Source organism: Natator depressus, chromosome 8, assembly GCF_965152275.1.
Source record: "Natator depressus isolate rNatDep1 chromosome 8, rNatDep2.hap1, whole genome shotgun sequence".
NCBI lineage: Eukaryota > Metazoa > Chordata > Testudines > Cheloniidae > Natator > Natator depressus.
Window position 1 is genome coordinate 65,147,036 of NC_134241.1, and position 25,786 is coordinate 65,172,821.

Sequence of the window (25,786 nt, forward strand, 5' to 3'; positions counted from 1 at the left end):
GACAGCAGACATTTCTGTGAGTGGTCAGTGGATGGGGCTGGATGCTGCAGGGGAATTCTTCAAAGGGACTTGGGGACACACATTATTAATGTGAAAGGCAAAGTAAGAGCTGGCATAGCCCAGAGAAGCATTTTTGAGTGGCTAACAGGTTGGTTGTGTCAGGGAGCTGACTCCCAGTTAAACACAAGCAAGTATGCCTCAGGCTGGAGGCAGAGGGGTAACAAAGGTGACTCTCCGTTCTGGTCACCCCAAGAACAGCACAGCATATTAGCACACTTTTTTAGAATAAGGATAATATTGCTTGTTATATTTAAACAGCCCTATTTATGCTTACTGTTTAAACGTGACTTGCAAAGCTTTTTAGCTTTAACAAAAAATGTAAACAGCATTCATAGTCACATGTTTTTAAACTATCCTAATTTTAGAAAGAAATTATCCTTCTTGTGGTTTGTCTCTTGGACACGTTGTTTTGCCACCAGCAACTTATTTTCTGTGAAATGACATCACAAATCCCATGGATGTGTTCATCCCTGACTAATCCAGATCTGAGTCTTTTCCCTTTCCGTGCTACTGGAAAGCAGCAATGTAACAATTTTTACTAAAACAATGTAGCAAGAGAAAGAGAAGGAAAGAAAGGGGAAAAGCTGTTGGTATCTGCTTGGCATGCTGATAGCCATCATGTTAGGAGAGGAAAAGCTGAAGTCCCTCTCACTCAAGTTTTTAAATGAGCAGGGTGGGGTCAGAGCTACTATTTTTTTAATTTAAAAAAATCATAATTAAGAGCTTTTGACAAAAATAAGTAAAGTAGAAGGGAATCTTGGACTGTAAGTTTCATAAAATGAAAAAAACTTGAAAAACCTTTGCAGGTCATCTTTGTTGTGTCAGTATAAATAACAAATATTAGCCATTAAAATGTTATCTTATTTTAATTCACATGTGTAACTTAACCTGAGTTTTTAAGATGAAACAAAAATCACTTTGAATTTTCAGAAGTTATTGTAAAGCACTGTAATAATTGCCAACAACAATTATGAACCGTTGAAAATAATATGCCAAATTGCCACAGAATTCTCCTAAATTCTGGTTGTTTTCCAGATTAAGCTGTTTGAAAACAAGCTTAATGGACAGGGTTTTTAAATGACCTGTATCTTTTACAGCTAAATAGAAGATGAAGTAGTGTCTTCAAATGGAGCCTGAACAAGCTATAGTTTATGGGACTTCTCTTTTGATGTTAATGTGTACATTAACATTTCAATGCATCATTTCACAGATCACAGGAACAGTGAGTAGCAGTGAGTAGTCTCTCCCACTACTCATTGCTCATGGGTTTTGAAATTCAACTTTTAACAGTTATAATTTAGCTTTTAATTATAAGGTAAGATTCAGTATTCAATTAATCTGAAATTGGTACTGTAAGGAGAAAATTACTGGCCTTTGTGTGAAATATTTAGCTTATGTCCTAGATAGAGGAGAATCTGATAAAAAATTGCATCCAGTAGTCAATCTCCAAGGCTATCTTGTATCAGACCTAGTAACTGGGCAATCCTCCACCATACGTTGCATTCAGCATTGCAATTAAAGCATCTATTCTCTCACCACCCCCATTATACCGTGTGTAGCAACAAGATTCATTACTGGAAGAGAAACACTTAAGCAGGACCCAAGACCGGTGTGAGATAGAAAGGGCTGTTTTTAAATTGATCACCAATTACAAACACCTCGGGAATGGAGGTCATTCATAACTCTGAACAAAAAAATATGGTGGTTCTTTCAAAAGTTTACAATTGAACATTGACTTAATACAGCTTTGAAACTTTACTATTCAGAAGAAAAATACTGCTTTTAACCATCTTAATTTAAATGAAACAAGCACAGATACAGTTTCCTTGCCTTGTCAAATCTTTTTTAAACTTTCCCTTTACTTTTTTAGTAGTTTACGTTTAACACTGTACTGTATTTTTAGTCACGTGTTTGGGAAAGAACCCCATGTAACTAAAATAGTTGGAGTCACATCCTGAACTGGTATTGAGAAAGATCTTAAGATTTGGCCTCCCATTTCTTGTTTTTCTAGGCTATAGATTTTTAGTAACTTTTGGGATAAAATTACAGTATAACCTCAGCGTTACAAACACCAGAGTTATGAACTGACCGTTCAACCCCATACCTCATTTGGAACTGGAAGTATGCAATCAGGCACCAGCAGAGAGAGAGAGAGAGAGAGACACACACACACACACACACACACACACAGAGAGGCAAATGCAGTACCAGGGAGCCACATGGAGCCGGATAGGGAGCCTTCCAGCCTCACCAACCCACTTCCCTCCGAGCACCAGCAGGGGTCCCAGGCTGCTCCCCATAGAGCACCCGCGGTGTGTGGTCCCTCCCCCCCCAAGCACCGAAGATTTAGGGGTATATAGTACAAGTCATGGACAGGTCACGGGCCGTGAATTTTTGTTTACTGCCTGTGACCTATCCATGACTTAATAAAAATACCTGTGACTAAAACGTAGCCTTAGTTATAGTAATGGTAGTGGTGTGTTTGGAATGACTCAATAACATCCATTCTTGCTGAACAAGTAAGTTGTCAGAGTTGCTGGTTCTTCATTAAAATGAAATAAGCCCAAATTCTGCTTTGTCATACTGGTGTAAATCAAGAATAACTAAATCAGGTGAGTTATTACAGAATTACAATGGAGAATGAAAGCAAGATTTGATTCTAAGGCTGCATCTCTCTTCTCTCTCTTTTGGGGGGTGGGTGGGGAGGAAAACTGTTTCTTGTCAGAAGAAAATGAAAACAAATGGCTTCATATGGCTGTTTCACCTTTCCAATGAAAAATGGGGAAAACCCCTTCCTCGCTGCACAAAATAAGAAGTGTCATTGCTTAACAGTATGGTTTTGATAGAAACAGGCAATGGGTTTGAAGTTGAGCCTGATTGATAACTTTTTCTCCCATTGCTAAATTTTTTGTGTTGGAAGAAGTTCTGTGGTGAGGCATTAGCAATGGAGCATCATACTGTGTACACTTGATAATACTACAGGAGAGAGTTGCCTGGAGGTCTGATGGATTGATGTTAGACCACTATGGTTTTGCCTTAACTGAAGTAGGAAAAGTAGTCTAGTGATCAAAGCTCTAACCTAGAACTTTGGAGACCTGGTTTCAAGTCTCTACTCTGCCACAGACCTCCTGTGTGACCATGAGCAAGTCACTTAATCTCTCTGCGCCTCAGTTTCCCATCTGTAAAATGGGGGTGATAGTGCTTCCCTACCTCACAGGGGTGCTGAGGATAAATCCATTAAAAGATTGTGAGGTGCTCAGATATGATGGTGATGAAGGCCATACAAATAACTTAGCTTAAAGTATATAGAAAATTAACATTAAATTTTGGTTTTACTGGATTTTACTGAATTTCCTACTTTTGCCTGATACTTCTGTACTTCTGTGAATATTGTCAACTAATTTATAGTTTTTACATTCCATATTTCCTAGTACCATCTTAGAAGCCTGAAATTACCTTACTTTTCTACCAGTTTTTGCATTAGAGTCAGTGTTTTAGCAATGCCCCACTACAATAGTGAAGACCTATTTGATGACCTCTGTCCCGCAGAAATGTGGTGTGTAATCCCATGGAACTCTTGCAGAATTTTGGGTTATCTCCAGTTTCCTGGCTAAGTTCCAGATAAGGTATTTGTTTTACCCATCTAGACTCTTCAGTAACTTCAGCTGGTACCCAGGGAAAATAAAACCAAAACCTATTCTGACACATCTGACAGTGCCAAAAAATCCACATATATAACAGGTTTCAGAGTAGCAGCCGTGTTAGTCTGTATCCACAAAAAGAAAAGGAGTACTTGTGGCACCTTAGAGACTAACAAATTTATTTGAGCATAAGCTTTCGTGAGCTACAGCTCCGATGAAGTGAGCTGTAGCTCACGAAAGCTTATGCTCAAATAAATTTGTTAGTCTCTAAGGTGCCACAAGTACTCCTTTTCTTTTTGCACATATATAACAACTCACTTCTCAGTCAGCAGCTGATTTAGCACTTTTTAGTCCCTCAACTAGAACAGTTGTTTTTTCTGTTCTGGGACTGCTTTGGGGTCTAGTACAGTGATTTTCAAACTTTTGTACTGGTGACCCCTTTCACATAGCAAGCCTCTGAGTGTGACCCCCCCCCTTATAAATTAAAAACACTTTTAAATATATTTAACACCATTATAAATGCTAGAGGCAAAGCGAGGTTTCGGGTGGAGGCTGACAGCTCATGACCCCCCCATGTAATAACCTCTGGACCCCCTACTTGAGAACCCCTGGTCTAGTAGGTGTAGTTCCAACCAACTCAAAAGGAATAGAACTTATACTACGGATGTCTTCCCTGGTGTCTGCTTCCTTGATGATCAGAACAAATCCTACAGAATTGTCTGGTTTTATCAATGCCATTTTCAACCTTCTTTTCAAACCAGTGTTCAGTTGAACTTGGATACCTTTTGGGCATGTTTATTCTGCCAGTGGTAGGTATTGGAATCTGTTTAGCAATTCAGTCCTGGCTATAATCCTCCTGCTTCTGATCTGTTCAGCATAGCTAGTTCATTCAGATACTATAGCATGTGTTGTATGTTGACAGGAAATATTTCTCTTGATCCAAATTATGTTAACTGCATCCAGGTACTACGTTGCTGGATGCTTTATAAATGTGTGTACTACTAAAAAGTTAGATATGAGTGTATGAAAATCGCTGCTGGAGAAACCTGGCTTGTACTTTCAGCTGTGGTTAAAAGGGACCATTTGTTGTCAGGATCCAGCCAGGAATACAGTTACTGATCAACCAGATTCTGTTTTATAAGGGCTTTTAAAACAGGGAATGCTGTCTTGGCCTTAAATATTCAGCTGTTTCTTAAGGGGAAAAGTTCAAAATATTAATAAAAAGAACTGGTTTGTTTGTTTTGTACTTCTAACAACTGAAAAAACTTGATATTTAGAAACATTTACATTATTCAGATAATTAGTCCATTATATATTCTTGTCACATTTGTTTTAAGAATGACAACAGCACATGTGAATAATCTGTTTTCTAAAGAAATATTTTAATGTTATTTACTCTAGATAGCATGTGTACTATAGTATGTGTGACACAGGTGAGTAAAGTGGGACTTGAAAGAGAGATTAAAATAATATAGTAAAGGTCAGTCTGGGCTCCTGTTTACCCTTTCTGATAACATAAATGATGAGCGAACAGCCAATAACAAGGAAACACAAAATATGTAAAATGATAAAAGGAAATACATTTTTATGTAATGCATAATTTAATGTGAGGAACTCCTTGCCATAAGATATGACTGAGGCAAAGTGCTCAATTAAAATTAAAAGGATTGTGCATTTCTATGATTAGGAGAAAATTTGCAGCTATATAAATTATCATAAAGAGGCATTTTAAAACCTTATGCTTCCAGGTATAAGCCAACCAATGGATGTCTGGGGTTAGGAAGAAATTTTCCTTTTCCATTTTTACATAATAATCTATAATGGGGGTTTCTTGCATCTTCCTATGAAGCATCTGTTATTTGCCACTGTCAGAAAAAGGATATTGGACTAGACAGAGCACTAATCTCAGTCAGTATGACACTCATCTGTTATGTTTTGCTAGCACTTAGCTACTACAGTGATAAGCACTTCATAAATTTTTATGCATAGTTAGATTTTACATTATAAACAGTAGGTGTTAAGATGTTCAGTTCATAAACGTACATTTTTAATAAAGTACCTAAACTTAAATCTACACAACTACCGTGTTTTACAATATGAGTAACTACTGTAGTGGACTAGAAAAGTTCAGAGAAGGGCAAAAAAGATGATCAAGGGTATGAAAAAGCTTCCATACCTAGAGACACTAAAAAGAGTAGGGCTATTAAGCTTAGAAAAAAGAGAACTAAGGGGGGAATATGAGAGAGGTCTATAAAATCTGAATGAGTGGAGTGGGAAAATTGAATAGAAAATACACTACAAAACCAGGGGTCACCCAATGAAATTAGTAGGCAGCAGGTTTAATACAAACAAAAGGAAAATACTTTTTCACACAATGCACAGTTAACCTGTGGAACTCATTGCCACAGGATGTTGTGGGGGCCAAAAGTATAATGGGGTTCAAAAAAGAACTAGATAAGTTCATGGGGGATAGGTTCATCAATGACTGTTAGCCACGACGGTCAGGGATGCAACCCATGATTGAGGTGACTCTAAACCTCTGATTGCCAAAAGGGAAAGATGGAGTGGATCACTCCAGCTGTCCCATTCTGTATGCTCCTCCTGAAGCTCTGGTACTGGCCAGTCTTGAAGACAGGATATTGGGCTCAATGGGCCATTGGTGTGACCTGGCATGGCCCTTCTTATGGTCTTAACTGTATGTGGTTGGTCTCTGGCTGCCTGGCCAGAAGAAAAGGGATTATTTCCCCTTTAATGGCTCCCTGTGTAACTGGTAGCAGAGGGAAAGTTTACCCTGACAGCCAGGGACGAGCAGGAAGCAGCTGGATGAGGTCAGAGGAGAGTACACTGCCTTTCCAACTGACTGGAGGAGTGGGAGGGTATTATACCCTGTGTAGTGCCAGAGAAGCCCTCTTTTATATGGGTTGTGCTGGTAGCATCCACCCACAGGATCCAAAAAAGGGCTAGATCCCTTCATAATCCTCCGTGGTGATCATGCTTGTCGTGCTTTTTCCTTTGGGACTTGGAAAAAAATTCTCTCATCACCTTATTGGCTGAGATAGGGTGGGTGTTTTCTGCCTTCTCCGCAGCAGGTTTGAGATCTGTTGGGGTGGAGCATGGGGGTTAGGTGATAGTGTCGCAGTTTACTATATATAATTTATGGCAGATGGCCAGGGCAGGTACTTGTTATGGAAATAATATAGTTATTGGATAAAATGGATTGGGAAAGGATTTGAAGGAAAGTATCCCTTAAGGCAGTGGTTTTCAAACTTATTTTCTGGCGACCCAGTTGAAAAAAATTGTTGATGCCCGTGACCCAATGGAGCTGGGGATAAGGGGTTTTGGGTGTGGGAGGGGTTCAGGGCTGAAGCAGAGGGTTAGAGTGCGGGAAAGGGGACAGGGCTCTGGGCTGGGGGTGCAGGCTCTGGGGTGGGGCCAGGGATTAGAGGCTTGGGGTTCAGGAAGGGGCTCTGGATTTGGGAGGGCTTAAGGCTGGGGCACAGGACTGGGGCACAGAGTTGGCGCACGGGCTTACCTTGGGTGGCTCCCGGTCAGCGGCGGTGCTAAGGCAGGCTTCCTGCCTTTCCTGGCACGGCGGACCGCGCTGCGCCCTGGAAGCAGCCAGCAGCAGGTCCGGCTCTTAGGTGGAGGTATGCCAGTGGCTCCGTGCAGCTCTCGCCCGCAGGCACTGCCTCCCCCCACAGCTCCCATTGGCTGGTTCCTGGCCAATGGGATTGCGGAGCTGGTGCTCGAGGCAGAGGCAGTGCGTGGAGCCCCATGATCCCCCCTGCCTAGGAGCCGGACCTGCTGCTGGCTGCTTCCAGGGCGCAGCACGGTCTCAGAACAGGTAGGGACTAGCCTGCCTTAACCGGGCAGCACTGCCGACAGGACTTTTAATGGGCTGGTCAGCAGTGCTGACCAGAGCCACCGCCACCCAGTGCCTTACATTCCGTGACCCAGTCCTGGGTTGCGACCCACAGTTTGAAAACCGCTGATTTAAGGGAGCTGAAGAAATGGTGTTTGGGACTTCGGTATCTGGAATAGTAGTGGGAAGCTGACCTCCCTCCTTTTTAGCCCTGTTAAATCATCATACAAGGGGAGGGTAACAGAGTCCCAATATTGGGGTGGCTGGGACCAGGCTGGGGATTATGTAGAAATAATTAAGGATTTATGATGACCTGCACTGTACAATGTATTGCCAAGCACTCGCAGATATTTTAAGTGAATAATGTTGCAGCCTAATTAAACCACATCCATTACCTCCTGTCTTTCTTCTGGAATGGCTAGACAATGGTGCAAGTCTTAAGTGCTTTGAGGCACTAGGCCAGGGTGAAGCACAAAAAAAGCTAGCTGTGTGAATTGTGTTCTAGCTTATTTCTGTTTATAGTATGTTTAAAATAGTGTGGAATATTGACAGTGTTTCATTTTCAAAGGTTAAAATCTGTTTTTTCCCAGGAAAAAAATATCTCAAAACAAACAATGGGCCTAATCCTCCAATTCATTCCTTGGTTCTTTTGTCAACTCATTCTAGTGAGCTGTTATGGATTTAAGTGTTATGAGATTCCTGCTTTGTACAGCATCTGTAGATTAGGAATATCATCAGTTTCCATTTCCTGCTGACTCTTCAGAGAAAGAACAACTCAGTTGCTAAAAATTACTAGGTACAAATGGTACCTTCTGACTTATCAGAGATGCTTCTCTGTGCGTATTCAGTCATAGCTGGTGATTTACATGACAAAACTGATTTTTTTCCCCATATTTTCCTCCTCTTAGCTCTGCAGAGCTGACACACCTGGGAGAGATGGACATTCATTTTGCTCAGTCTTGTACATCAACAGAACTGTTTAATAAGTTGCAATTTGTTATGCTCGTAAACTCAGTGGAGGCAATAGATTGGCACAGATATAACTGAAGGCCTAATTTAACCTAAAGAGCTTTTATTACTGCTGCTGATGCATGAAAAGGAAAGAATATAGCTTGACTCTATAATCCCAGGATTAATTTTAAGGACACAACAAAAATGTTGATTTTTAAATTTTTTGTTTATAAGCAGCAAATTTTGGATTTAGCGAATCCTCTAGGATTACATAAGATCTAAGTTACACATCTCGTTTTGGTTACTTGCAGCTTTTTAAAAATTATCCTTCTGGGTGAAAATTGCTATGCTTTTTATCAACCCAAAAATGACTCCTTATGGGAAAGTTGGTTTCACTGTGTCTACAATACAAAGTTTGGTCGATTTAACTTATGTTGGCGTACAGCCATGGATTTTTGTATGTCACTCAGGTGCATGCACTCTTCGGTGCTTGAGTTGGTGCTGTACGTCTTCACCACAAGTTGTTGCATTGATTAGAAAATGCGATGAAGCATGGGTAGGTGTCACAGTGTGCCCCACACTGTTGTCCAGTGCAAAGCCCTTATGGGACATTTTTTGAGTGCTTTGTAGGATACCAGCAATTTGCCCAGGGATTTCTGGGAACTAAGTGTCGAGTTCCATAGTGCTTATTCCACCCCATAATTTTAATGTAATTAAAAAAATTCCCCACAGTCCTGCATACCACTTTTCAGTTGCCAGCATCTCTCTGGCAGAAGCATGGACCCTGCACGGCTTAGTGCAATTCTAGTAAACTGAGGAATCAGAAGTCCATTTCTTTGTTCTCTAAGCATGGGTGCCATTTTTAAATAGAGAAGAAAGGTTGGGGGAGAAGGGGAGGATTCAGACACCGAAAAGGGAAACAATCATACAAATAGGGAATAAATTAATCTATAAATTAACCTGAGCTCCTTTCCCCTTCATCTGTGCTTGCCTGGGACATAGAGCATCTACAAAAGAGATCTTACAGCAGCACAGCTGTTAGTGTAGACATGGCCTAATTAACACTTACAGAGTTAGGTTGATGTGAGCTGCCTTACGTTGACCTAACCCTGTGATGTAGACCAGGGCTAAGTCAAAACAGGTTGATTTAGGTCAACAAAACTTAGTAGTGTAGACCAACCTCACTCTTGTAGGAAACTGAGAAGTTGATAGACTTGGTTTCTCAGGATCTTAAGGAGATGATGGTGGTTATTTTTTGTTAAGCAATTAACCTTTTTGGGAATCCAGTTCTGGGTTAAAAGAAAAGAATATTTGCTGTTTGCTTTCAAGAAATTGAATACATTTGTATTTGGTAGCTAATGTAACAAAAGAATGTTGCAATGTGGATTATTGTCAGTGTAAGTAAAGGATGTTATTAATCTTGGACTTGGTATTGCATGGTATTCTCTGTAGATCAACCCTTCTATTTCTGTTTCTCTTAATTTGTTTATTAATGAGCTGTCAATTTCTTAATATATTAGAAACACTGAAAATATGAGACAGATAAATAATTTTAATTGAGGGAACTGTAAAGTTATATTGAGAACTGAACCAAATTACAGGTCAGAAAACAACCTGAATTAAATCTGTGTGCATGTGTTTCTTAAAACTATACATAAAATGCAACTGAATTATTAGAAGCCTAAATATATTACTGATGGTAATTTTGTGCAGTTAAAAACAAATAAATGATCAACATAGTCATGGCATTTTATTTAATTTTGCTGTACTTTGCTAAACTGCATGGAGCAGAACAGGCAGGGAGGGTGCTTATGAGCAGCTCGAAACTGAAGGTAGGAAAGGGCTGGGAAACATTAGTACTTCCCTCCTTCAGCTGATGGACCTGCTTTGACTTGTCAGGACAGAGTCCTAGGGTATGTCTACACTACGGAATAAGGTCGAATTTATAGAAGTCGGTTTTTTAGAAATCAGTTTTATATATTCGAGTGTGTGTGTCCCCACAGAAGTGCATTAAGTGCATTAACTCGGCGGAGTGCTTCCACAGTACCGAGGCTAGAGTCGACTTCCAGAGCGTTGCACTGTGGGTAGCTATCCCACAGTTCCCGCAGTCTCCGCTGCCCATTGGAATTCTGGGTTGAGATCCCAATGCCTGATGGGGCTGAAACATTGTCGCGGGTGGTTCTGGGTACATATCGTCAGTCCCCCCTTCCCTCCCTCCCTCCGTGAAAGCAAGGGCAGCCAATCGTTTCGTGCCTTTTTTCCTGAGTTACCTGTGCGGACGCCATACCACCACAAGCATGGAGCCCGCTCAGATAACCGTCACCGTATGTCTCCTGGGTGCTGGCAGACGCGGTACGGCATTGCTACACAGTAGCAGCAACCCATTGCCTTGTGGCAGCAGACGGTACAATACGACTGGTAGCCATCCTCGTCATGTCCGAGGTACTCCTGGCCGCCTCTGTGAGGTAAAGAACGGATAAAAGATAAAGAACGGATGTTGCTTGAACGCCAGCACACATACACTGCAATGCTTTGTTGTACAATGATTCCCGAGTACGTGTTACCGGCCTGGAGTGGTAAAGTGTCCTACCATGAAGGACGCAATAAGGCTGCCCTCCCCAGAAACCTTTTGCAAAGGCTTTGGGAGTATATCCAGGAGAGCCGCGAATGCCAGGGCAAAGTAATCCTTTCACATGCTTGCTTTTAAACCATGTATAGTATTTTAAAAGGTACACTCACCGGAGGTCCCTTCTCCGCCTGCTGGGTCCAGGAGGCAGCCTTGGGTGGGTTCAGGGGGTACTGGCTCCAGGTCCAGGGTGAGAAACAGTTCCTGGCTGTCGGGAAAACCGGTTTCTCCGCTTGCTTGCTGTGAGCTATCTACAACCTCGTCATCATCATCATCTTCTTCGTCCCCAAAACCTGCTTCCGTATTGCCTCCATCTCCATTGAAGGAGTCAAACAACACGGCTGGGGTAGTGGTGGCTGAACCCCCTAAAATGGCATGCAGCTCATCATAGAAGCGGCATGTTTGGGGCTCTGACCCGGAGCGGCCGTTCGCCTGTCTGGTTTTCTGGTAGGCTTGCCTCAGCTCCTTCAGTTTCACGCGGCACTGCTTCGGGTCCCTGTTATGGCCTCTGTCCTTCATGCCCTGGGAGATTTTGACAAAGGTTTTGGCATTTCGAAAACTGGAACGGAGTTCTGATAGCATGGATTCCTCTCCCCATACAGCGATCAGATCCCGTACCTCCCGTTCGGTCCATGCTGGAGCTCTTTTGCGATTCTGGGACTCCATCATGGTCACCTCTGCTGATGAGCTCTGCGTGGTCACCTGCAGCTTGCCACGCTGGCCAAACAGGAAATGAGATTCAAAAGTTTGCGGTTCTTTTCCGGTCTACCTGGCCAGTGCATCTGAGTTGAGAGTGCTGTCCAGAGCGGTCAAAATGGAGCACTCTGGGATAGCTCCCGGAGGCCAATACCGTCAAATTGTGTCCACAGTACCCCAAATTCGACCCGGCAAGGCCGATTTAAGCGCTAATCCACTTGTCAGGGGTGGAGTAAGGAAATCGATTTTAAGAGCCCTTTAAGTCGAAATAAAGGGCTTCATCGTGTGGACGGATGCAGGTTTACATCGATTTAATGCTGCTAAATTCGACGTAAAGTCCTAGTGTAGACCAGGGCCTAGTGTTGAACACAGAGTATGCTGAAGCTGGCATTCCTCCTGCAGAGTCTGGTGAGTCTCCATCTCTTCACACAACAGCCAGCCCAAAGACTGGCTCATCCAGTACGTGTGGGCTGGAGATTGAGATAGTTCACCAGCTGGTATCTGAGGAAGTTGGGAACAACTAGGTTTTACAGGAAAAAGCCCAGCTGCAGCAGCAAGATGGTTTCTTGATAGCCATAGCAGGTCTATTAAAAGAACAATAGTTAAGGCTAAGATTATGTCACGGAGGTCGTGGAAGTCACTGTCAGCAATGCAGGACCCCGCAGCAGCCCAGCCTCTGCGGGGAGGTGTGGGTAGGGGACCCTCCCCACAACTGACCGGTCGCCATCAGCAGCGGTGACCCCTGAGCTGCCCAGCCACCACCGCTGCTCAGCTGCCACGAGCAGGCAGAGCCCCCCTGCAACTCCCGGCTGGTGGCATGAGAGGGATCTCAGAGCTGCTCGGTGGCTGCAGGTGAGGATACTTCCCCCTCCCCCCCAGAGCTCCCAGCTGCCAGGGCAGCAGAGGGACTCCGGAGCTGCTCAGTGGCTGCGGGCGGGGGTCCCCCTGCAGCTCCCCAGCCTCTGCTGTGGGAGGGGTCCTGCCGCAGATTCCCTGCCACTGCAGGTGGCGGGGGTCCCCCTTGCAGCTTCCAGCCCCACAGGGTGGTGGGGGGACCCCCCCCCCAGCTCCAGCTCCGCAGGGCAGCAGGGGGACCCTTCGCACCCACTGGGCAATGGGGTGCCTGCAGCTCTCAGCAGCTGCAGGGGCGGACAGGATGCTGGACCCGCCTCCCTCCCCATTTTGTCAGAGATGTTTTTAGTAAAAGTCAGGGACAGGTCTCAGCTTCCATGATTTTTTGTTTATTGCCTGTGACCTGTCCCTGACTTTTTCTGAAAATATCCATGACAAAATCATAGCCTTAACAATAGTAAAACAGCTTTTGCTCCCTGCAGAGCTCAACTGCTTCTTGGATCTTTGCTTGGATTCCTTTCCTCCCTGTAGCGCATGTTGACCCTCAGCTCTGGCTCTCAGCTGACCCCTGCCCCTCCATCCCCTAGGGAAACACTCTAGAAACCTTTGCATCAGGGACTGTCATCTTATATGTTTATGCATCTTGTCAGCTGGTCATGTGTGAACCCGATTAGACCCTGGGGTTTCTTGTGAATGGCTGATGTGATGTTAAATATGAATAATCCCTGTCTATACTGAAGGCAAAGTTGTATTTTAATATCTTGTTTAACATTACTCCTTAAGATTGTGTTCTAACTCAATGTAATTTTTATGTCTTTGGGGTTGGTGGGGCTGATGGACGTTCCTCCTGCCTCCAGTCTTGGAGGAGACACCAAGGAGGAGCCACTGTGTGCCATTCCCCTAAATCCCAGAGCTGGCACAAAATATTCAGAAGTAGAGCTGCTGTCCTTACCCCAGCTGGTGAAACCAAAGCCAGGCTGGCACACTGACCCAGCAGGGCACAAGTTCAGCCTTTTATAGGCACAGCCCAGTGAAGCCCCACTCACCAGTGATTAGCAATAACAGACTTTTCCAGCACAGGACTGTCAGTAATATAAATTCATCTTGCTGAGGTTGGGGTTATGACTGTGTGTTTGGGTATGATTTTGAGCGGCTGGGCATGTACATTGGTGGTGGTTGTATATTGGAAGTGAAGTGCATTTTGGACGTGAGAAATGAGTATTTCTCTCTCCCTGCCATGAATATGGCTCTACCAAATTCACGGCCATGAAGAATGTGTCACATACCATGAAATCTGGTCTTCTGTGTGCTTCTACCCTATACTACACAGATGTCACCGGGGAGACCAGCATTTCTCAAACTGGGGGTCCTGACCCAAAAGGGAGTTGCGGTGGTGGGGGTTGCAAGGTTATTTTCAGGGGGTCGTGGTATTGCCATCCTTACTTCTGCGCTGCCTTCAGAGCTGGGCAGCTGGAGAGTGGCGGCTGCTGACTGAGGGCCCAGCTCTGCAGGCAGCAGTGCAGAAGTAAGGGTGGCAACACCATACCAGGCCATCCTTACTTCTGCGCTGCTGCAGACAGTGGCCCTGCCTTCACAGCTGGACGCCCAGCCAGCAGCTGCTGCTCTCTGGCCGCCCAGCTCTGAAGGTAGCGCTGCTAGCTGCAGCAGCACAGAAGTAAGGGTAGCGATACTGCAATCCCCCCACAGCTCCTTTTTGGGTCAGGACCCCTACAATTACAACACTCTGAAATTTTACATTTAAATATCTGAAATAATGAAATTTAGAACTTTTAAAATCCTGTGACCATGAAATTTACTAAAATGGACTGTGAATTTGGTAGGGCCCTAGCCATGACATTTGAGGGATAAAGCATGTGACTGTAGTTGGTCTGGATATTAATATTTTAATAACATGAATTTCTAGGTTTGTAGTGTTTGCATTGAAAAGAAATATTCTTTTGCCACTATTACTGTAAACACATAATGCTTTTGGTGTGAAAATAATATAAATGTTCATCTGAGGAAGTAGGCAGTAAGTACATGAGGAGAGAACAGCACAATGCAAACTTATTCATCATTCTCATACTACAGATGGTAATAAGATGTGGAATGATTTACATATGCTACTCTAACTATAGCTCTTAAATATTACGTAGTATCTTTCTCTGTGGCTTGTTATTCATCAGTGTTGCCAAGATATTAACTGCTGTGCTTCATGAAATGTTTGTATGAATGCTGCACTATAGAACTGAGTTACAGTGGTAACAGTACCGAGTGCTCAGAATCTTCATTTTCATCCTGAGATATTACTTTAAAATACGGTTGTAAACTGGTGGATCAGCTCCCCAGCCTGGGACAAACAGACACATTTGTAGCCCTTTCCCCAGGGCTCAGTTTATTCTCCAGCACAAAACAAAAGCGTCAGCCCTGTTCTTGACTGAGGCTGTGGGGCCACTTCTGGCCTCTGGTAACTGAAGACTCTGGACCTCCCTAGCCTAGCGGGGGGAAGGGTGATCTGGAGGGCCTGCTTGCCCTCTTGCAGCCTTCTGCTGCAGCCACAAGAGAGTTTGCTTTCAGCACACTCCTGGTTCCCGGCCCCCTTATGGAGTTGGGGTCTTGATTTATATCCTCCAGCTGGGAATCTGACCCAATAACTAGGTGCTGCTCAGTTAGGCCTGGGTGCATAATTCCCAGCACCTTCCTGCTGGTGTTCCACCACAGAAAAAGGCTCTTTGTTGTCTGCCACCCCTGCCCATCTAGGAAAGGTCTCGTTAGCAACCCTAATCTACAGACTTGGGCTATCAGGGCTCATGCTAGCACTCTAAAAATAGCTGTGTAGACAGCATTTTGTAGTTATGGCATGGGCTAAAGCTCTGACTTGGAAGCCGCAGGAGGGATGTGGGCTTCAGATCCCCATGGTATTTTTAATAAAATTTACCATACATCATACAAAATCTAACATACCGTAATGTGCCATACTGCAAAAAGATGATCATTTGGAACTTATTCCAGTTTGTGAGAAATGTCAGTTCTAATTCTAGAAAACGATTACTGTCTTTTTACAACAAAAGGCATAAATTAATCTGTTTTATTAGGAGCACTGCTGCCACCAACTCCCAGAACTCCCACATTAATCAAAAGAGTCAGATGAAAATCTCTGCAATTTTCTTGTTTGTTTGCATGTTTGCTTGTTTTTTCATTTTTTTGTTGTTTTTTTAATAATTACTGATAATGAAACTGCCACTCTCTCAACTTGTAGCCCATAAAGTGAGGAGAAATTGATCCCTTCCATATTAACACAGAAGGCTATCTTTTAGTTTATGTCCACGTATGTTCAAGTTTAAGCCTATTTGTAACCTATGTAATGATATTTCTACTATAATTTTATTCTGACATCTTGAATCTTTTCTCTCACAATGCACTAGGTTATAGTGAAAAGTTTATTTTAATTGTGTATTTTTGATATTTTAAACACATTTTAACATATACAAAAATAGAATTTCCATTTCTAAATTCAATATCTTGGAGGTAATCAAAGTGAGTTTATTGTCCAACTCTACCCTTTTCCAGTACAGATAAAATTGGTTAACAGATTTTTTACTTATGGGTATTTATTTTATTAAGGATATAACAAACTTTAAAATGATTGAATGTATAATTGTGGTGACATTAAAACTTAGTGAGGATTCCTATATTTTTTTAATTGCTTTTACATCTTACCTCACATTCATATTTTTTGTTGTTGTTGTTGTTGCTGTGTTCATTATCTGGTTGTACAGATCATTTACTTTTTAAAAAGCATATTTTTTCAAGCATATGTCCTTGTGCTTTGTGTTGTCCTTGTTAAAACTGTTATGCATGTTTCCAGCATTATCCTTTGGCCTAAAGCTGGCAGTCAGTTATCAGGCTTCTTGTGGAGGTTAGTTTTTTTGGTGGTTTTGTAGGTGCATATACATCTAGTAGAAATATAATGAAAAATAGAGAAAGAATAGAGTGTTTAATTTTGTAAAATAAACAAATGGTCTCTTATAAAATAACTTTAACTTTTTTTTTGTAGAGTGCTCATTTGGCCATGATTGATACCCTGATGATGGCATATACTGTAGAGATGATCAGTGTTGAAAAAGTGATTGCATGTGCTCAGCAGTATTCTGCCTTCTTCCAAGCCACAGACCTGCCCTATGAGATTGAGGATGCTGTCATGTACTGGATAAATAAGGTAAGAACAAAGCAAATGTATGCTTAGATTGAAAAGACAATCAACATGATTTAGCAGCCATGAATGGAAATTATATGTATTCCAGACTTCATCTAAGATAACATGTTCATTGTCCTTTAAGCAAGGATAAGAAAAAAGTAAGTTTTCATAATCAATTAAAACATGTTATTGAAATCAAAATTTTGACTGCAGTGTATAGTATGAAGAAAAGAAAAGAATGTAAGAGAGAGATGAAACCTGACCAGTTACTGATGAATTTTGATGATGTGATAAAGTTGTTGATAAATCATTTCGCAGAACCTATAGATGTCCTTGTCTTTCTCTAGTGTAACGAAACTCAGTTTGAAACTGGGGTCTCTGCTGTACCTAAGCATATCTTGAGTATGAGATTTTCAGCCTGTTTACTTATTACATAATAAACAAAATGTGCAGATATAATAGTAGCCTATTGTAATAAAATGTACCTATCAGCATCCAGCATATTCAGAAACAGATCACACACCATTGCCAGATCTGCTGGTACAGGTGGACCCAGATTTCTGTTTCAGTTTTGTCTGATGTGAAGTAAACATTTCTTCATGTTTTCGGTGAGTCCTATGATGATGATAATTTAGAGGCCCCTGAAAAATTATTTTTCCCTTCCATATTGATCATAGCTGGGGCACATCACAGGTTCCTCCTCAACATGTTTAACTGGAAACCTCAACCCAGCATTCCCTAAATCAGGGATTCCCAAACTTTTTACTAAGGAGCCCCACCAACTGCATTTTGTCTTTTTCTGCAACCCACCCAGGGTCCAAAATTGTGGGAAAGCCCAAAATCATAGGCCAGCATCCTTCTCCTTGCCTCACTGAGGGGGCACAGACCAACCACAGCAGCGCCCTCCACCCTGGCATCGCGACCCTAATGCCAGCCCGCTGCAGCAGAGAGACCCGGGGGGAGAGGGTGTGGAGGGGAAGAGGGAACGGGACAGGGAGGAATGGAAAGTGAGCCTGCTTTACACTCGTGCTGCTGCAGCAGCTCCTGTCCTGTGGGTTTGGGCCCAGCTCCCCTTCCTGGGTGTCGCAATGTGGTGCATGGGATCATAGCATCACTTAGGGTTGGCCTGGTTGCTCCTCTGCCAGATTATAATATTCGGAGCACAGAAAGCCAGGCTCAGTCCAGTGGAACAGGAGCCACTACTGCAGGGTGAATGTGGGTGGGGCAGGCTCACTCTCCAGCACACACACACGTGCACAAACGCCCTTTGGGGCCTCCCCTCTACACTGGGTCCACAACCCACTGAGAATCTTCCCTTGACTCAGTGGTGGGTTGGGACTCACCAATTGGGGAACAGAGCCCTAACTCTCTCCATAAACATACACTGATTCTAGGACAGAGCACCACCATCTTAGGAGTTTGGGGCAGATGAGGTTGGGGGGAAGTGGGGTTGGATAAAGTTACACCCTGAATCTCGAGCCTTGCAGACAGGGGGTCCAATTTAGTGTCTTTGATTTGGGCCGTAGGTTGCCTTCAACAGACCCTGATCGTACTATCATGTTTCAGTTGTAAACCCAGTCAGAGGACTGCTTCTTTTAAAAACAGAATAGGTCATTTGAAAAATTTGTCTCTTTAGGTAAATGAACATTTGAAAGACATTATGGAACAGGAACAAAAACTAAAGGAGCATCCTAGTGTAGAAACTCCAGGAGGTCAAAAGGTAGGTGTACAAGTTTAAATATTTAACTGTGAGGATACTCATACATATGTAAACAAGACTTACTTCTGTATAACATGTAAAGTTACATTGTAAATTCTTTATTAAATCTAGCCGACACTACAGTTGAATTGAGCACTCTAATGGTGCTCAGTACCGAACACCAAATGTTTCTGGGATTCCTGGTGATCTTAGGAGCATTTTGTTTTTTAACAAGCCAAACAAGCACATATGAACACTGCTGTAGTCTTGATATGTCTGCTGAGAGTAGGGTGTAGAGTATGTTAAAGTAAGAGAGAAGGCTTTTAGTTCAAAATTGCAACAAGCTATGAAAGTTTCACTTCTTCAGTTAAATCATTTTAAAAATGAGTTTTATACTTTTCATTCCCTGTTGTCCTTTTTGCCAAAGCAAAGTTTGACAATGTGGAAAGATCTTTGTGGCAATATATATATATGACACATTAGTCCTAAGAACAGTATATAATAAATACTACGTTAAAAAAAAAAAGGCTACAAACAGATCTAACTCTTAAAAAGTAACATACATTTTTAGAAGTTCTTTTTGGCTTAGCTTTTAGATATCCCCCTTTTATTACATAGGTTTTTTTGAAAGGTTCAAATAGTGTGGAATAGCAAGAAGCATCACTTTGGTTACAGTCCATAATAATGGTTGGTTACTAGCCTAAACATGCATACAGTCAAATACATGGTATTCTATACTTTTTTCTGTCAGGAGTTTTCCCTGATGTTCCTAGCACTGACTCAGTTAAAAAGCATCTTAGTCAAACTCATGATACAAAGGAAGGATTATGTGGGATTCCCGAGTCTGGAAGCTGGTTTGGGAGCTTGCTTCTGAATGACACAATTCACCCTGCTTATTATTGAGGGAAGGATTCATCTTATTCCTAGACTTGCTTTGATATTGACGTAAAAGAGGCTAGTATAGATACCATACAACTCCAACCCTACTTTCCTCCCCATTCTCTTTTAATGTAAGAGGTAATTTTCCTTCCCACCCTGTTTTGAAGGAGTCATAAGGATGCCTAGCTGTGTGAATTATTTGGTTTTAAAAAAATTGAAAATGTGCTTTTAAAAATAGTAAAATTAAATTAGTGTTTAGCACAGAAAATTTTCTGGCATATGAGAGAAGGGCTCTTGTTTATTTTTTAATTCAAATAATGTGAGATATGCCAGGTAGAGAAATTCTTTGACATTTTCATGCTTTAAAAGGGTGGTCTTGTTGCTGAGGTCAAAAATAATTGTAACTGTCCCTCACTTACGTTTTATCAATATCTGCAAATAAGGCCCTATCCCAGGAACAGCTTAAATTTATAGCAATAGCAATAAAACAGTGAAATAATAAAGGATTAATTTCTAACATCTACAAAATACTGATGGAAATTGACATACAGGAATGTATAAGTTTTATGAGCAAATGGATTAAAGATATTAATAGGAAATAGCATAGGAAAAATGGCTGAAAATGTAGTAGAAAGGTCAGTCATCTCGTATTTGTATTACCAATATGGAAAACTGCTTAAGATTCTTTACCAGTGGTATGCCCTTAGCTAACTGAAATGCAATATTTTCAAAGTAGGAACAGCATGCTGGAGGGAATATGGAGTAAAAGGACTTTTTATCAATATATAATCATTGTGCCCATATTCATAGCTTCTGGTCCAAAATTAGAGAACAATTATGGCTAATTACTAAAAATAATATAACTTAACAATGATATTAGGCCTCCCTGAAAGAGAGTCCTCTTACAACTGAGAGATCTCTTACAACAGTAAAAGTAGCCTGGTAGCACATCTGATCTTGACTTAAATTATTCCCCTGCTTTCTTTGCATAGTGCTCTAGAGCAGGGGTCGGCAACCTTTCAGAAGTGTTGTGCTGCGTCTTCATTTATTCACTCTAATTTAAGGTTTCGAATGCCAGTAATAGATTTTAACGTTTTTAGAAGGTCTCTTTCTATAAGTCTATAATATATAACTAAACTATTGTTGTATGTAAAGTAAATAAGGTTTGCAAAACGTTTAAGAAGCTTCATTTAAAATTAAATTAAAATGCAGAGCCCCCCGGACCGGTGGCCAGGACCCGGGCAGTGTGAGTGCCACTGAAAATCAGCTCGCGTGCCGCCTTTGGCACGCGTGCCATAGGTTGCCTACCCCTGCTCTAGAGTATCGGATGTCCTTGCCATAGAAAAGCTCACTCATCAGATTGAGTTAAAACAAGCTAAATATTTGTATATATTGTTGTCTTCCATTATAGTCACAAAAAGGAAATTAAATAGCAGGAAGGACTGCATGACTTAAGCTTTCTTGAAATACTGAGGGGGGCCAATGTGGTGGAGATTTTTTAAATAATGAACGGACTAAAAGATGTATAGAAACAGAAATTTGTCTTACCAGGAGAAATATTTGATGTTATTGTTAACTATTTAAAGATTACTGTTGTCTGCAGATTTGATCATATAAATGTGCATGGTGGAAATAATATTTTGTATAAAATATTTTATATTTATTTATGTTGCTTATTTTATTTATTATTATTATTTACATTGTGATAGCATTCAGGGACCCAATGATGGATCTGGGCCCCATTGTGGTAGGCACTGTACAAAAAAATAACAAACAGTCACATGCGTCAAAACTCTTTACCAATTGTCATATACTTCATTGGGGAAGGGGAAGGTTTTGTAACTAAGGCCTTGTCTACGCTGGAATTTTAGACACCATTGAACCAGCGCAGGCGTAACATGATTTATTTTGGTATAAATTATGTTACCCAGTGTAAATGCCTTTATGTTAGGTGTTTACATCAGTGCAGGCAAGCTCTATGGCTCCAGCATACTCCTGGATATTTTTTTAACCTTTTAGAGATTGCTGGGGGACACTGCAACACTTGCTGTACTAAAGTGCTATCCTTCACACTTAAAGGCATGAAGAGAAATGACAGTAAAATTATATGGAAACTGAGTTTAAAATATTAATTACATATTAAAGCCTCAATTTGTTATGAAAAATTAAATCAGCTTCTGGAAAAATAAACCTTGCACCTAAATATGAGAGTTTTAGCACAGATTACACAGATAAATCTACCCACAATACATTGCTTGAACGCTAACATAGATTCACAAACAAACCTCACAAATTAGATTTTCATAAATGTTTAAATACATGATCTTCCAAGTGTGTTGCATGAGACCCATAAATCCGTTTATGGAAGAACTAAAGCTTTTTCACACTTTATAGAAGTGCTTTGGCAATTTTAATCGTGAGGTTCAGAGCTTTATAATATTGCTTGTACCGAAAAAGTTTCACATAAAAGCATTTTACAGTGTATTTATATTCACCTGAAGTATTTCCCGAGTTTTATAATGTATAAGAGCCTGCTAGCTTCATTTATGTGTAAATCTGGGCAAAGAATTAAAAAAATTGAACAATTTATTTGAAAAAAAAAATGGCATTCAACCAGCTCTATTTATGAGCAGTATCTAAAGGTTATTTTTTTACGTAAAATGCAGAAAGATAAAGTATAGTATATTTTGTATTCATTTGTATCACATTTTACCCAAGTTATCGAAACCCATTGCTTGTTACTTAAATATCGCCACCTCTTGAGCTCTCACTGATCTCCTAGACCAGTGGCCAACCTGCCACACTTGAGTCTCTGCCATTCATTACTCCTGTTATATCACATTTCTACTAGAAACATACTCCTTAAATACAGTGTGTCTCACATACTGTACTGTGACTATCACTTATTACTAAAGTTAATAGCTCTCACATGTAGACACTGCTGCTGAGATTTTGGAACTCATCACAGTCTCAGGTAGAAATTGTATTTTCGTCACATGGAACATATTGAACCACTCTACAGAATACTAATGTGTTTTTTTTTAATTAATTTTTTTAAAATTGTAACTCAAGCCACCCTTTTAATCAAGTTGACTGGAATTTCCAGCTTTCTATTAAGGTGCTGTGATCAGCTTACCTGTTCAGTGTAATGCTGCTACTATCAAATGTCTTTCAGTATTCACACACACACTTCGGTGCAGCATACTGTTTATCTTTTTCCAGGTTCTGACTCGTCATCCCTGTACTCCATTTCTTTTTTCACAGCTCAGTGCCAGTGAGATGTCATTTACAGTATATATCTTTGTTGACCCCCAACATCTAATACTGACAGCTGCACAACAGACTCAATTATTCTCCTGGGCCACTATCCTACAGCTGCTGACATACAATTGCAGCTGTTACTAGTGACTACTCTGTGTGATGTTACTTTTTTCTGTCATTTTCATTCCCTGCCTGGGAACTAAGTTACTGGTGTCAGTAGACATTGTAATTAGGTCAAACACCCAACATTGAATTCTGCTGTTGTAATATCCAAAGGAATTAATTACACTTTTTAGATTATTCAAATACATTACATACCCTTTCTAAATAAGCAATGTTCCAAATACTTAAACAAACAAAATAAAAAATAAAAAGAACTCCACATTTACACTGAAGTTAGGCACCTAAGTGTAAGTGGCATGATTTTCAGAAATGCTGACCACCCAGACTCTATTGGACTGAGAGCTCAGGATGATCACCATTTTAAAATGAGGCCACTTATTCAGTGACCTTAATTTAAGCACCTAAATTTTGAAAATGTTGGCCTTAGTGTTCATATGCAGTTCTAGCTCTATGCTTACATCTGGAGCCCATCACTACCCTCCTTTCTTGATGCTTCTTATATCCTTCAGCATGTTGCTTCCATTAGGACTTGGAAACCTAACAAAACAGGGGGTTAATATTTCCATTGTACCTCTTCTGCTTCTTTCCGTCACCCTTTCCAGACTGAGGCCCTCTGCTGTAATGTGGGTTCTCCATGTGACTGGCATAGTTTGAAGTTCAAAAGTACCTTGTTCTATAGCTTTAAGCATCGTTGAAGGTTCTTCCTGTTTGTGTGGGCTGCTACTCCAGCCACATACTGCTGAGACTTCAAATTTCCTGAGGTTTTTTTAAGCTGTAGCTCTCAGGGATGGGCATGATCTTGGAAACCTGTTTTTCTCTGGAGCTTGAACTGGAAAAGGAGCAGGGAGCGAGAATGTTTCTATCTCCCCAATAAGCACAAATAGCTAAGCAGGCCTGGAAAGAAAAGAACTTTATAAAGATTTCAAGGACCTGAAGACCTATTTTTCATTTTAGTTTCTGGCCAAACAGAAGCAAGATTGATTATGCTAGAAACAGGCAAAGTTATTCAGTAAACTTTATAATTCTCTTCTATTTCCTACTCCAATAAATTTCACTCCTGCCAGAAACAGAAGAAAACTGAGCATATAACCCTCAAACCCTGCCTGACAGTTTTACTTTAGTTTATTTAGAAATGCTACAATAAATCTTTAGGGAGCAAACAACTAAATTAGTGTTTTGTTGAAAAAAACATTAAAATGATTATTATGAATTACGGTAATAATTTGATTAAGTCTGGATTAGCTAACAGATAGCCCAGACCTAACTTCTGCCTCATTCCCTAATCTAGACAAACCCAATAGTAAGCATAAATTACATATAACTAGGAGTTCTTTGAATGTAATGCCTTTGCAAATCCATGTGCATTTTCCCTCATCTTTGGGTTTTATTAGATTTCAGTGAGGCGGGGAGGAACTGGACCCAGTTGGAAGGGGATGTTTTAATAAGAATGGTTGGAATGTTCAGATCCAGGGGTGGTTATGCATGTACCACCTAAAACTTAACCACTTCTAAATGGTTGTGGGATTCTCCAAATACAGAAGCCCAATCTCACACGGTGGCTTTGCAGAGGAAATACATTGAGTACTCCCACTCCTGGTACGCAACCTTTCCTCCAGTAAAAAATTATTTCATATTCAGACTAAATGAAATCTGTTTCCTTGCTACAGTTACTTTCCACAGTTTAAAAAGTATGTAGAAAAGACAATGTACTGTACAGCAAAAACTATGTAAAATAACAATGAACTTTCACATATTTAGACTTTTTTACAATCTTTCAGTGAGTAAACCTTTTATAATAATGCAGCATGTCTAGATCTTTTTAAAAAGTACATAAACATACAAAATATATACTTCCTTTGGAGTATATTTTCTGCTTCAGTATAAAACATATGAAAATTAGCTTCATCTGCACTTATAAATAACCATTCCTTAAATTTTGTAATTTGCGTAATCAAGTTAATTTACCTTTGGTAGACCTCGCTCTGTGTATTTGCTATACTACAGTAACAATGGTGGTTCTTCGAGTGTTTGCAGACATGTATTCCACTCAGGTGTGTGTGCCCAGTGCGCCAAAGCTGGAGAACTTTCCCTTGCAGTGCCCAAAGGCACAGCGCTGGAGTCCTCTGGCCCTTAGCTCCTCCTCTGGCTATTTAAGGGTAGCACTGCCCTGACCCCCTCTGTCTTTCTCGGATTTTATCGTCTCTAGTTACTGACTAGTTAGTATAGTTAAGTAGTACCCATAGGTTTAGTTTGTAATAGTTAGGATAGACAGTTATCCTGGGTGATGCCCTCGCTAGGATTTAAACATGATCTGTGGTGGCGGGTGGCTATCCCCAGTAGTGACCCCAACACACAGTGTTTGTTGTGCCTGGAAGAAGGGCACATTAAAGAAAGGTTCAGTGAGATTCAGATTCTTTTCTCAGGAGGAGGAGATCTTATTCTCCTTCGTTTGGTTCTCTTGGAAAAAGATCTCATAAAGCAGAGGGGAGCTGTTCCAAACCTAGGAAAGATTCCTTCTCCCCTTCTAAGAGGAGTGTAGAGTAGCATCAGGATTCATCCAGTATGCGAGATAGAGCATGGCCATCTACCCGCTCTTTGGTACCGAGGTGAGAGCAAGCAGACTCCATACTGTTGACTAGCCCCACCCGTGGGGCATCCATTGAGTCGAGCACCGACAACATCTATGTCAGCACAGGCTGTGTCCACACTGGTGGCATATCATGGAGGATTGGCCTTCCTTTGCCTGTCTGTTCCTGACTGTCCTCTGATTCAAGAATGCTCAGCTGTAGTGCTTTCTTCGTCAGTATCCTTGGCACCAACGGGGCTGGTTTTAGACCTCTCATCGTTGTCGGCACTGTCTTCTGTGTCTTTTCCAGTGCAGGGTTGAGGTCCCCCACCCTTTTGGTACTGAGAAGCGAGTAAGCGCAAGTACTACCTT

At 41.3% G+C, this 25,786-nt stretch overlaps 1 protein-coding gene across 5 annotated transcripts in view; it reads left to right on the forward strand.

The window, feature by feature from the left end:
- CAMSAP2 (calmodulin regulated spectrin associated protein family member 2) overlaps positions 1-25,786 on the forward strand; it is a 176,793-nt gene that overhangs the window by 73,048 nt on the left and 77,959 nt on the right. For all 5 annotated transcript variants that reach the window (XM_074961198.1, XM_074961199.1, XM_074961202.1 and 2 more), the window contains exons 3-4: positions 16,746-16,907; positions 18,523-18,606. In XM_074961198.1, the coding sequence (XP_074817299.1) occupies positions 16,746-16,907; positions 18,523-18,606 (246 nt within the window). The remainder of the gene's footprint in view (positions 1-16,745; positions 16,908-18,522; positions 18,607-25,786) is intronic.